Genomic DNA, 13947 nt, shown 5'->3' on the forward strand with positions numbered 1-13947 from the left:
TGGGCATCTCCAGTGGTTCTAGTTCCCAAACCAGATGGGGAAATACGTTTTTGCGTGGACTACCGTAAGCTAAATGCTGTAACTCGCCCAGACAACTATCCAATGCCACGCACTGATGAACTATTAGAGAAACTGGGACGGGCCCAGTTCATCTCTACCTTGGATTTAACCAAGGGGTACTGGCAGGTACCGCTAGATGAATCTGCCAAGGAAAGGTCAGCCTTCATCACACATCTCGGGCTGTATGAATTTAATGTACTCCCTTTCGGGCTGCGAAATGCACCCGCCACTTTCCAAAGACTTGTAGATGGTCTCCTAGCGGGATTAGGAGAATATGCAGTCGCCTACCTTGACGATGTGGCCATATTTTCGGATTCCTGGGCAGACCACCTGGAACATCTACAAAAAGTCCTTGAGCGCATAAGGGAGGCAGGACTAACTGTTAAGGCTAAGAAGTGTCAAATAGGCCTCAACAGAGTGACTTACCTTGGACACCAGGTGGGTCAAGGAACTATCAGCCCCCTACAGGCCAAAGTGGATGCTATCCAAAAGTGGCCTGTCCCAAAGTCAAAGAAACAGGTTCAATCCTTCTTAGGCTTGGCCGGTTATTACAGACGATTTGTACCGCACTACAGCCAAATCGCTGCCCCACTGACAGACCTAACCAAAAAGAAACAGCCAAATGCTGTTCAGTGGACCGGAAAGTGTCAGAAGGCCTTTAACAAGCTTAAAGCGACACTCATGTCTGACCCTGTACTAAGGGCCCCAGACTTTGACAAACCGTTCCTAGTAACCACAGATGCATCCGAGCGTGGTGTGGGAGCAGTTTTAATGCAGAAAGGACCTGATCAAGAATTCCATCCTGTAGTGTTTCTCAGCAAAAAACTGTCTGAGAGGGAAAGCAACTGGTCAGTCACTGAAAAAGAATGTTATGCCATTGTCTACGCTCTGGAAAAGCTACGCCCATATGTTTGGGGACGGCGTTTCCACCTGCAAACCGACCATGCTGCACTAAAGTGGCTTCACACCGTCAAAGAAACTAACAAAAAACTTCTTCGGTGGAGTTTAGCTCTCCAAGATTTTGATTTCGACATCCAACACATCTCAGGAGCTTCTAACAAAGTGGCTGATGCATTCTCCCGTGAAAGTTTCCCAGAATCAACTGGTTAAAATCGTCCTTGAGATGTGGAAAATATTGTTAGTCTTTATGTACTTGGTAGTATATTTAGAGATGCATGTGTCTTATTAACTCTGTTTTCCTAGAGCTCCAGGAAGAAATCCCAGCCAGTGTTTCACCCTAGCTGAGATTTGGGGGGCGTGTCATAAATATAAAGGGAAGGGTAAACCCCTTTGAAATCCCTCCTGGCCAGGGGAAAGCTCCTCTCACCTGTAAAGGGTTAAGAAGCTAAAGGTAACCTCGCTGGCACCTGACCAAAATGACCAATGAGGAGACAAGATACTTTCAAAAGCTGGGAGGAGGGAGAGAAACAAAGGGTCTGTGTCTGTCTGTAGTCGTCTTGGCCAGGGACAGAACAGGAATGGAGTCTTAGAACTTTTAGTAAGTAATCTAGCTAGGTATGTGTTAGATTATGATTTCTTTAAATGGCTGAGAAAAGAATTGTGCTGAATAGAATAACTATTTCTGTCTGTGTATCTTTTTTGTAACTTAAGGTTTTGCCTAGAGGGTTTCTCTATGTTTTTGAATCTAATTACCCTGTAAGATATCTACCATCCTGATTTTACAGGGGGGATTTCTTTATTTCTATTTACTTCTATTTTTTATTAAAAGTCTTCTTGTAAAACACTGAATGCTTTTTCATTGTTCTCAGATCCAAGGGTTTGGGTCTGTGGTCACCTATGCAAATTGGTGAGGCTTTTTATCCAACATTTCCCAGGAAAGGGGGGGTGCAAGTGTTGGGAGGATTGTTCATTGTTCTTAAGATCCAAGGGTCTGGATCTGTAGTCACCTAGGCAAATTGGTGAGGCTTTTTACCAAACCTTGTCCAGGAAGTGGGGTGCAAGGTTTTGGGAAGTATTTTGGGGGGAAGGACGCGTCCAAACAGCTCTTCCCCAGTAACCAGTATTAGTTTGGTGGTGGTAGCGGCCAGTCCAAGGTGTAATATTTTGTACCTTGGGGAAGTTTTGACCTAAGCTGGTAAAGATAAGCTTAGGAGGTTTTTCATGCAGGTCCCCACATCTGTACCCTAGAGTTCAGAGTGGGGGAGGAACCGTGACATGGTGGCACAGTGGTGGGATTAACCTGAAATCATTTTGAGATCCAGTTGAGATTTTTTGAACTAGAAATACAGATTTTAAAAAGGAATTTTTAGGAAGTCCAGAAAGCAGCTTTGAAACTGAAAGCAGCTTGGTTTCTCTCTGCTTTGTGGCCAAGCAGAGACAAAAGGGGATTATCTTGTGAATTGCAGGTTTTCTTTGCCTGGAGGCAGGGTACTTAACTCCTGCAGGGAAATTCACAGTCTTCCAACCCAGAGGTTTTTTTTTTCTTTTCTTCCTAAAAGTAAATAGGGGGTGTGTGCTCTACCCATTTGCCTGGAGACAAAAGTGGCAGGGTTTTTTTTAGGATTTTGATTTTTTTTTGTTTTACAAGGAGCACAGGTTTGAAAAGAAATTTTTTTTTCTTTGGGCTGGGTAAGCAGGTTTCCAAGTAGTTGGAGGTTTTTTGCTTTAATTTGGGCCCAGAGCAGAGACAAGGGAATTGTCTTTTTCTGTAGGCTGACAATCACTATCAGAGAATAGGTATTCTATTCCAGCACAGCAAAATTTTACAGCCAAGTTTTGTTTGTTTATTTCTAAACCTCGGGTGTAAAGTTAGTTAAAAACAGAGAGGTTAGAATGGCCAAATCCTCGGCTCGACTACAGCTGGAATTAGCCAAATTTCAGGCTGAGGAAAAACAAAGGGAACATGAAAGACAGATAGAACTCGTGCGGCTGGAGAAGGAGGTACAGGAGGCTGCCCACAAGAGGGAAATGGAGGCAAGGAAGCATGTGGAGGAGATGGAGAGGATAAAGGCCCAGCAGAATATACCAACAAACCCTAGCAATCCTTCTCCAGGTACCACTTCCCATCCCAGAAAGTTCCCCACCTACAAGGCAGGTGATGATACTGAGGCCTTCCTAGAAAACTTCGAAAGGGCCTGCCTTGGGTACAACATCTCTACTGACCAATACATGGTAGAGCTGAGGCCGCAGCTCAGTGGACCCTTAGCTGAGGTGGCAGCTGAAATGCCTAAAGAACATATGAACAAGTATGAACTGTTTAAATCCAAGGCGAGAGTCAGAATGGGGATAACACCCGAGCAGTCTCGTCGGAGGTTCCGAGCCCTAAGGTGGAAACCAGACATGTCATTTACCCGACATGCCTACCACATTGTGAAACATTGGGATGCCTGGATATCAGGAGCAAGTGTTGAATCTCCAGTAAATTTGCCCTTCCTAATGCAAATGGAACAATTCTTAGAGGGTGTTCCTGAGGAAATAGAAAGATACATCCTAGATGGGAAACCCAAAACTGTAATCGAGGCAGGAGAGATTGGAGCCAGATGGGTGGAGGTGGCAGAGAAGAAGAAAACTGGTCGCAGTTGGAGCGGAGACCAGAAGGGACCACCCCAGACCACACCCTATTACCGGGGGCTGCCCAAAGCCCCACCTACCTCCCAAAGAACCCTCCAGACCCCTTATCGTCCCACCACCCCGTTCTCCAGCAACCCACCTCGCCCCGGTGACCCGTCAGCTGGACGATGTTTTAAATGTAACGAGCTGGGGCATGTAAAGGCCAACTGCCCCAAGAACCCCAACAGATTACAGTTCATTGCACCGGAATCACACCAGAGGTCCACAGGCCCAGATACCTCCCAGATACCCTTGGAGCGGAGGGAAACTGTGAGTGTGGGCGGGAAGAAGGTCACCGCATGGAGGGACACCGGAGCACAAGTGTCAGCTATCCATGCTTCCTTAGTGGACCCCAATTTAATCAACCCAGAGATCCAAGTGACGATTCAACCCTTCAAGTCCAACTCTTTCAATTTGCCTACAGCCAAGTTGCCTGTCCAGTACAAGGGCTGGTCAGGAATGTGGACTTTTGCAGTCTATGATGATTATCCCATCCCCATGCTGTTGGGGGAAGACTTGGCCAATCACGTGAAGCAGGCCAAGAGGGTGGGAACGGTCACCCGCAGCCAGGCTAAACAAGCCGTGAGGCCTAGCTCTGTTCCGGAAACTTCTATCAGGGCCCGGTCAGAGGTGATGGACCCGGACCCCAGGCCAATGTCTGCAACAGCAGTAGTGGATCCAGTCCCAGAGACCCAGACGGAACCAGTCCCAGAACCGGAACCAGCCAAACAACCAACACCAGACCCCGTGCCAGCACTGAATCCAGTACTTGCAACCTCAACACCAGAGGGCCCCACCGAACCTGAACTGGCAGCAGCCGATAACCCTACACAAGAGGCTCAGCCGGAGCCTGAATCCCAACATAGTGCACCAGCGGAGAGCGGTTCACAGTCAACAGAAACAGCTCCATCCCCTATATCGCTTCCAGAGGGACCAAGCCTATGTCCCCATCCAATGAGGAACTGATGTCTCCAGCATCAAGGGAACAGTTCCAGACCGAACAGGAAGCAGATGAAAGCCTCCAGAGAGCGTGGACGGCGGCACGGAGCAACCCACCGCCTCTCAGCTCTTCTAATCGATCCAGAGAATTAAAGGTTTGTCAGTTTACAGCCCAGGGAGGAGACGACGCTGAGTGGCCTGAAGGTGTCTATTACGAAGGGAAATGTGCTGGTGGTGTGGAAGAGGTGAACCTCTCCATGACCCTTGGGCGTATGCAGCGACAGCAGATCCAGGAGCTGTGCACTAGCTACGCGCCAACGTTCTCAGCCACCCCAGGACTGACTGAACGGGCATACCACTCCATTGACACAGGTAAAGCTCACCCAATTAGGGTCCACCCTTACCGGGTGTCTCCTCAAGCTAAAACTGCTATAGAACGGGAGATCCAGGATATGTTACAGATGGGTGTAATCCGCCCCTCTGAAAGTGCATGGGCATCTCCAGTGGTTCTAGTTCCCAAACCAGATGGGGAAATACGTTTTTGCGTGGACTACCGTAAGCTAAATGCTGTAACTCGCCCAGACAACTATCCAATGCCACGCACTGATGAACTATTAGAGAAACTGGGACGGGCCCAGTTCATCTCTACCTTGGATTTAACCAAGGGGTACTGGCAGGTACCGCTAGATGAATCTGCCAAGGAAAGGTCAGCCTTCATCACACATCTCGGGCTGTATGAATTTAATGTACTCCCTTTCGGGCTGCGAAATGCACCCGCCACTTTCCAAAGACTTGTAGATGGTCTCCTAGCGGGATTAGGAGAATATGCAGTCGCCTACCTTGACGATGTGGCCATATTTTCGGATTCCTGGGCAGACCACCTGGAACATCTACAAAAAGTCCTTGAGCGCATAAGGGAGGCAGGACTAACTGTTAAGGCTAAGAAGTGTCAAATAGGCCTCAACAGAGTGACTTACCTTGGACACCAGGTGGGTCAAGGAACTATCAGCCCCCTACAGGCCAAAGTGGATGCTATCCAAAAGTGGCCTGTCCCAAAGTCAAAGAAACAGGTTCAATCCTTCTTAGGCTTGGCCGGTTATTACAGACGATTTGTACCGCACTACAGCCAAATCGCTGCCCCACTGACAGACCTAACCAAAAAGAAACAGCCAAATGCTGTTCAGTGGACCGGAAAGTGTCAGAAGGCCTTTAACAAGCTTAAAGCGACACTCATGTCTGACCCTGTACTAAGGGCCCCAGACTTTGACAAACCGTTCCTAGTAACCACAGATGCATCCGAGCGTGGTGTGGGAGCAGTTTTAATGCAGAAAGGACCTGATCAAGAATTCCATCCTGTAGTGTTTCTCAGCAAAAAACTGTCTGAGAGGGAAAGCAACTGGTCAGTCACTGAAAAAGAATGTTATGCCATTGTCTACGCTCTGGAAAAGCTACGCCCATATGTTTGGGGACGGCGTTTCCACCTGCAAACCGACCATGCTGCACTAAAGTGGCTTCACACCGTCAAAGAAACTAACAAAAAACTTCTTCGGTGGAGTTTAGCTCTCCAAGATTTTGATTTCGACATCCAACACATCTCAGGAGCTTCTAACAAAGTGGCTGATGCATTCTCCCGTGAAAGTTTCCCAGAATCAACTGGTTAAAATCGTCCTTGAGATGTGGAAAATATTGTTAGTCTTTATGTACTTGGTAGTATATTTAGAGATGCATGTGTCTTATTAACTCTGTTTTCCTAGAGCTCCAGGAAGAAATCCCAGCCAGTGTTTCACCCTAGCTGAGATTTGGGGGGCGTGTCATAAATATAAAGGGAAGGGTAAACCCCTTTGAAATCCCTCCTGGCCAGGGGAAAGCTCCTCTCACCTGTAAAGGGTTAAGAAGCTAAAGGTAACCTCGCTGGCACCTGACCAAAATGACCAATGAGGAGACAAGATACTTTCAAAAGCTGGGAGGAGGGAGAGAAACAAAGGGTCTGTGTCTGTCTGTAGTCGTCTTGGCCAGGGACAGAACAGGAATGGAGTCTTAGAACTTTTAGTAAGTAATCTAGCTAGGTATGTGTTAGATTATGATTTCTTTAAATGGCTGAGAAAAGAATTGTGCTGAATAGAATAACTATTTCTGTCTGTGTATCTTTTTTGTAACTTAAGGTTTTGCCTAGAGGGTTTCTCTATGTTTTTGAATCTAATTACCCTGTAAGATATCTACCATCCTGATTTTACAGGGGGGATTTCTTTATTTCTATTTACTTCTATTTTTTATTAAAAGTCTTCTTGTAAAACACTGAATGCTTTTTCATTGTTCTCAGATCCAAGGGTTTGGGTCTGTGGTCACCTATGCAAATTGGTGAGGCTTTTTATCCAACATTTCCCAGGAAAGGGGGGGTGCAAGTGTTGGGAGGATTGTTCATTGTTCTTAAGATCCAAGGGTCTGGATCTGTAGTCACCTAGGCAAATTGGTGAGGCTTTTTACCAAACCTTGTCCAGGAAGTGGGGTGCAAGGTTTTGGGAAGTATTTTGGGGGGAAGGACGCGTCCAAACAGCTCTTCCCCAGTAACCAGTATTAGTTTGGTGGTGGTAGCGGCCAGTCCAAGGTGTAATATTTTGTACCTTGGGGAAGTTTTGACCTAAGCTGGTAAAGATAAGCTTAGGAGGTTTTTCATGCAGGTCCCCACATCTGTACCCTAGAGTTCAGAGTGGGGGAGGAACCGTGACATCTCCATTTCTCAGATGGGGTGATTGAGGCAAAGAGGATGTTAAGTGACTTCCTTCCCCAAAGTCACACAGAAATTCTGGGGCAGAGCTGGGGAAGAATCTAAAATTCCTGACACCCAGTCTCATACTAACTGTAGGATCATCCACTCTACCTAAAGAATGAGGGGATAAAAACTTGACAATTTAACACTGAAGCAGTCATACCACCTTCAGTTTGTTTCTTTTACTTCCTTAGGATCTCAATTTTTAAAATAATTCCTGACCCTTAAAAAATAAAATAAGCACAAGTAATTGGAGTAGTCTGACAGAACCAAAGAATGTGTTGTATCTTTCTCCAGAGAGACACATTTTTATTTACATACACTGCAAAGGCTTTTTTTGTTCACACATGTCCATTCCAGATTTCCATTTACCTTGCTTCTTTTCTTTTAATGACTTCAAGGTGCCACCAAATCCAGCTTACTGTCAGCACCCAGTATAGTCAGTATGTTTGTACCAGCCCCGGAAGAATTTGCCGATGACCAACCTACTATGATGACTGACAAGTAAGTCAGTTTCTATTTCTTTCAAATAATTTGGTAGTTAAAAAGTACTGAGCTTCAGAACATATTTGGATGGGCCCTGCCTCAGTGAAAGAACATTCTCAAATTTTCTCCTAAGTAGCATAATTTTTTGTAGCAAGGGAAAATTTTCAAAATGTTCCAAACCAGGTGTGCTATGAATATGCTGGGCCATGAGTATGTGTGTGCACAGGTGGCTGTGAGTATTAGTAGTACTGTTTCATTATTTGAGTGTTGACCGTTTGCCTAGTACTGTACATAAAGAAAGGTGTGTAGCCTGATTCTCTTCTCACTTACCCCTGGTGCAAATCAGAAGTAACGCTATTAAAGGCAAGGTTGTTACTTGTACCAGTTTTACACTGGTGTGAGATAAGACCCATGGTACCTGTTGCATGGGACTCCTCCAGTTTTAAAGGAACATAAACAGGATAAAGACTGTATCCTTGGGAGAAAGGAAATCTTACTTTAAAGGGGCTTTTTGATGATCTAGAGATAGGCCTGAACTGGGACCTGCACTCCAAACCCTTGGATACGAATTCACTGCAATGGTTTTGGATCTGAGTCAGATCCAATGCCGGAAGGAGTCTCTTTTCTAGATTTGATTTGGAAAAGGTCCAAACTGAAAGAAATCTTGTGAGAAAAGCTCACGTCATGAGATTTCGGAGAACCATTGCCATCTGTGTGGATAGTGGGATGGGAGGAGGCACTCAAGTATTAGAGTTTCTATGGCAGCGATCAGGGAATTCACTAATTCTTGCGCTCTGCTTAATCTCTTGGTTGGGTAGAATTTTCTGTAAGCAAGTTTGGGGACTTGGCTGGTTCTAAAAGCTTTTTGCCTTGAAACTGGGAGTGGTTTTTATTTGTTTGGCCTTAATTAAACTCAAAATGGTAGTCTTAACCTAAGATGGATGTGAATCTACACATTGTGTGCGTGACTGATTTTGTTTCTATGGATTTGATCTAGGGGAAGGGACTTTTATTACATTTGGTTATGTAAATGGATGAAATAATACTGTATCCACAATTAACAAAGACTTTAATTCTGCAATTGAGCTTTCTCTGTTTTTTACTGTAAGGGCTCATTGTAATCCACTGAAAACTTGTTTTTTCTCCCTAAAATGAAAGTTATCGCTTTTTTGAATTGCTATGGCTTTGCCATTGCAATGTAAAGCCATGACTGTAAGTCAGCACCTTGAATGCTACGGTTACCACCACTACTGCTATTTTGCACTTATATGCTTTTCCTCTACAAGGATCCCCAACGCCTTTTACCAACATTAATTCTTTGATCAAAATCCCATTGAGGCACTGTAAGTAAATATGATGGTACTCTTTTTACGGCAAAGTAGCTGGCTTAAAGCCACCCATTAATTCAATGGCAGAACTGGGAGTAGAACCCAAGAGTTGTGGCTTTCAATCCTATGCTCTAGCCACTAGATGAACTGCCAGGATGCTTACTAGAGAAGGGCAAGGCTGTTATGTGAGTCTTCAGTGGAACTGAAAATTATGTTGGGTAAATGCTAAACATCCCAAGAAGTGGGCTCATTTCATGCATCTTCTTTGGCCTTTTTCCAAAAGCTTTGGCATCAGATGCTGAACCAAATGAGATTGATTTTCATAACCTTGCTAGCATCTTCTCCTCCTGTTGAGACACAAAGGGACGGAAATTGCTTGTAGCATCCCATTAAGTTAAAATGTCAATCTGTTGGAGTCATAAGCGATTGCTTGATCAAATTAACCAATCCTCCCTATTGGGCTGCGATGTACCTTTTTCCCTGGTTTGTTTGTCTTTTTATGTGGTTTTAAAACCCTGCCTCATCTCTCCTGCAGCTGACCTCTCCCTTATGATTAGACGTTACAAAGCTATTTCAGAGCGTTCAGAGTTGTCTCTCAGCATTGCAGGAGGGGACAGCAGTTCAGCAGCAAAACTGGTTTGGAACAGAAAGAGACCTCTCTAAAAACAAAGGGACTCTTTCTTGGCCTCCTCCCCACATAAAAATCCTATCATTTCCTCTTCGAGTCTATAACCAGAGCTGTAATCTGATCTCATCAAATTATTGCTTTATTGTTGATCGATGCAAAGCACAGACTGGAATAACTGACCACCTGCCACAGATCAACATTGCCTGTTGATGGGGCTAGTGAAAAGTGCTTTGTATACAGGGTTTAAAGCACAGTGATCTATTTTCTTAGCCATAAAAAGTTCAATGTAACATGGGTTCTTCTAATTAATTGAACAAATAATATTAGTTTCTAATATCTTTCCTTGCAGATGCCATGATTGTGGGGCTATCCTCGAAGAGTATGATGAAGAAACACTAGGTCTGGCCATAGTTGTTCTCTCCACATTCATTCACCTCAGCCCAGATTTGGCTGCTCCTTTGTTGTTGGACATCATGCAGTCTGTAGGAAGGTAACCTTTGGACCTCTCTCTCTCTCTCTCTTTTATGAGGAAAGGAAGATTTTTGTGCCCTTGAATTGTGATGAATTCCCTAGGAGAACTGAAAGGGATGTCCTGATGGCAGATCAGATAGCTCAAAACCATATTTGAAGCAGATGGATCTTGGCTCTAGAGGAAGGGGACAGTGCTCTGTGCACCAATCTAGTACACCACGCCTTATGCAATGGTATTGTAGATTTGAGGTGGTGTCTCGCTTTTTTTTTTTTTTTTTGGTCATTGCTGTGTAGCTGAAAAATGGCAGCCCAAAATGAAGGTGAAGTAGAGCATGATAAATTTCACTAGTTCCAATCACACTTGGTTCAGAGATGAGAACCTCCATGGCATATACTCTGCCGGGATAACTGATGGAAGAAAGTTTATACCCGAAGACTTTGAAACTGTTAAAATGAAACAACAGCAATGCCCTGAAGAGCTATACTGAGAAGTGTAAGTGATTCAGGACATAGAGAGTTGTCTAAAGGCATGTCTACATTGCATGCCACTGGTAGTATGTGTAGCTAGTGCTGAGTGCATAGCAGGCTGTGTCCACACTGAGCTTTGTAACTACACATGGTAGTGAAAGGTTCTGGCTGGGGATGCAGCGGGGAAAGGCTCTGGCAGCAGGAAGCTGCTAGAGTCTTACATGCAATTCCCTGTGGCAGGGTAAGGGATCAGGGCATAGGTGGTCTGGCCAGGTGGTCACAGCTGGGCTGGAGTCCACACAGTCAGTGAGCCAGGCGTCAGAGGAATCGTTAGAGCTGGGTTCAATAAGCAAGAGTCAGGGTCAAAGTCAGGCCAGGGTCAGAGATTGGAAATCAGAGGTAATACCTGGCTGGAATTGGGAGGTAGGAATTGGGGTCAGGCTCGGATCAGAGGCTGAAGATCAGGAGAGGTCTGGAATCACAGCAGGCCCAAAGTCTGTGCTGTTGCTCGGATAGCTTTCTGGGGCATCCTTCAGAGCTAAATAGGGTGGTTGGCCAGTCAGAGGGTCGCAGGATACTGTCACTCTGGCTCCCTTGGGTAGTACTTCCTATGGGCCCAACTCTCAACAGGGCTCCCTGGCTGGAGCTCTGCACAGGCTCCTGGTGGGAATGTCAGCTATCCCAGGCTCTTCAGACCTGGGTTCTAATCCTTGCATCCTTATGCTGCCAGAGCTTTTCCCTGCTCTTCCCCCTGCTACTGGGCCCTTTCCTTACCACAGGGAGTTGCCAGAGCCTTTCCCTGTGTCAGGGAATGGCTCTGGCAGCTTCCTGTGGTGGTGAAAGGCTTCAGCAGCAGGAAAGTATGCTGCTAAAAATAACAGTATCGACCTGGGAGGCACTGTTTGGGCATGTAAAGAGCCATGTAGGGCACATACCCACAGGGTTCAGGAATGTCTTTACTCCACTTGCCTAAGCAGTGCCTCACTAGCTACACTGTTGTTTATACCTGTGCTAGGGGGAGCACGCAGTGTAGGTACTCTACATGCCACATGAGGAGTGAGCAGTGCAAACATATCCTAAGAATGCTCGTTGGAGAATATCTTGCACCTAACTGAAATTCTCCTGCTGCTACAGATTATGCTGTTGAGTGTATAATAATCATGCAGTTCGCGCTCAGTTATGTTACCCAAAACCTGGGAAATGATCAGTCTTGACCAGGCGCTCTGGTCAACTAAGGTCATTGCGTGCTATGAAGCCATTTGGAGAGATGACCATTGGAGAATTCTCCATGTACAGAGAACTCTCTGCTAGCAGAGGGCTGGTGGAGATGGCTCCTCTGCCAACTGCTTTCACAACCCCCAGGATAAGAGAGAAGGAAGGTGTTTGTCGGGGTATTCCAGGAGTGATGCCTGAGCAGGACAGGTTGTGGTGGTTGTGAAGCAGAGCTCTCTTATACCTGACTCTCCATTGGCATAAGACCCCCGAGGAACCTTATGTCCGTGGTTTAAATTAAAGCTACTCCCCTACAGCTTGAATTTATTCAGGGGGTTGGTGGTCAAGGATCCTGAAACTGCAGCTGGCTGCCTGCAGCCCTCCCTCTCTGCTATGTCTGAACTCCACTTGAAGATAGTGGAGAATCAAGGCCTCCATTTCCATTAACTCTGAGGCTGCAGTTCCCTGCTGTCAGTGATAATGAACTCTGGAGGAGGTAGAGTTTCCAATCTAGACTGATGCCATCCATCCTACTTGTTACTCATAAATACAGCACTAATAGGGCCAGTGAGAAGCCATGAACAATTAAGCTCCGGAAGATTAGTTATCAAAGTGTGGGGGGAACGTGGTACATTTTCCTCACTGAAGTGGAAATACTGCATCCTCTGTGAGACACATCTGAGTCTGTTAGTGAAGCAGATGGTATATAACCTGGGGCATTCCAGTATGGTGAACGTACTTTGTCATTTCCTAGTGTTCAGTCTTGGTCACCACTATTTTTTACTAATCAAGGTGCAGTTACAGGCCCATGAAGGAATTGCTTTGAATAGATGCAGAACAAGGCATACTCCCCCTAAAAGTAGATATGGGCATGAACACATTAAGGTGGCTTCAGTGTACTTGCTCTTACATTCCTAGTAAACTTTCTGTTTTTTTCTGAAGTTATTTTTGTGCAAACACTATGAGGTACATTGCCCCCTTATATCCAGTCTATTAACACACATGATATTTATGCCTGTGCATCACAAGTGAATGACTTACTATTTTACTGCTTAGAGAAGATAGTAGTGTCTGATGTTTAGAACAGAGGAGTTGGAGTCAGGAGACCCAAGATCTAGGGTAAAATTTTCAAAGCACTAAAGCGACTTAGGGCCAGATTGTCAAAGGTATTTGGGAGCCTAAAGATGCAGATAGATGCCTAATGGGATTTTCAAAAGCACCTAGGGGCCTAACTCCTGTTGATTTTAGTCAGCATGCAGTTCCTACACTATTCCTGCAAATTTCTGCTCTCCAAATTACCCAGGGTGAGTAATTAATTGTTTTTGGTGTATGAATACAAGATACTTTCATTATCATTATGGTGATAAGGGAGGGCAAGTAGAATTTGTCTCAACTGGCAAATATTTATGACAATATTGCAAGACTGACTTTGACTCTTACCCTTTACAAAAATGAATTTGAGTCCCCTGTGCATCTGATCAAAGGGTCTCCTGTGACCTTTAAAACATGTTCTCCGAAATGTCTACTTACTAACTTTTACTTACTGGTAATTTTACTGGCTTGATTAAAAATATTATGAACAGTACTTTTGTTTGACTTGCTGTTTTCTGCTGTTTACTCCAGGTTGGCGTCAAGTACCTGTTTTTCTAATCAAGCAGAAAGGTACAGTAACACCCCACTTCCCCCGCAAAAGTGTGCTAGATATATAAACAAATGGTCAAATCCTATCCTTTGTTACGTGGGTACAAATATCTCATGTTTTCTAGCGATGGGCCTGGACCAAAAAGCCCAGATCCAAACCTCCTTGAACTTTGGAAAAATTCATACCTGGATCAGGGATTAAATCCAGGCCTCCTTAAAGTCAGTGACAAAACTCCCATTGACTTTACAGATCCTAGATTTCACTCCACACCTTTGTAGCTCATTTCCATGTCTCGTTATATATGTGGTTTTCCCATTATGCTGGTGAATAAAATTTATGGCCCTGGGAAGGGTTTTCATCTGTATGCATTTAACTA

At 45.0% G+C, this 13947-nt stretch overlaps 1 protein-coding gene across 12 annotated transcripts in view; it reads left to right on the top strand.

Moving 5' to 3' along the window:
• UNC79 (unc-79 homolog, NALCN channel complex subunit) overlaps positions 1–13947 on the top strand; it is a 161993-nt gene that overhangs the window by 101062 nt on the left and 46984 nt on the right. For all 12 annotated transcript variants that reach the window (XM_073349519.1, XM_073349521.1, XM_073349522.1 and 9 more), the window contains 3 exons: positions 7738–7840; positions 10128–10268; positions 13553–13591. In XM_073349519.1, the coding sequence (XP_073205620.1) occupies positions 7738–7840; positions 10128–10268; positions 13553–13591 (283 nt within the window). The remainder of the gene's footprint in view (positions 1–7737; positions 7841–10127; positions 10269–13552; positions 13592–13947) is intronic.

The sequence above is a fragment of the Lepidochelys kempii genome, chromosome 6, assembly GCF_965140265.1.
Source record: "Lepidochelys kempii isolate rLepKem1 chromosome 6, rLepKem1.hap2, whole genome shotgun sequence".
Lineage (NCBI taxonomy): Eukaryota > Metazoa > Chordata > Testudines > Cheloniidae > Lepidochelys > Lepidochelys kempii.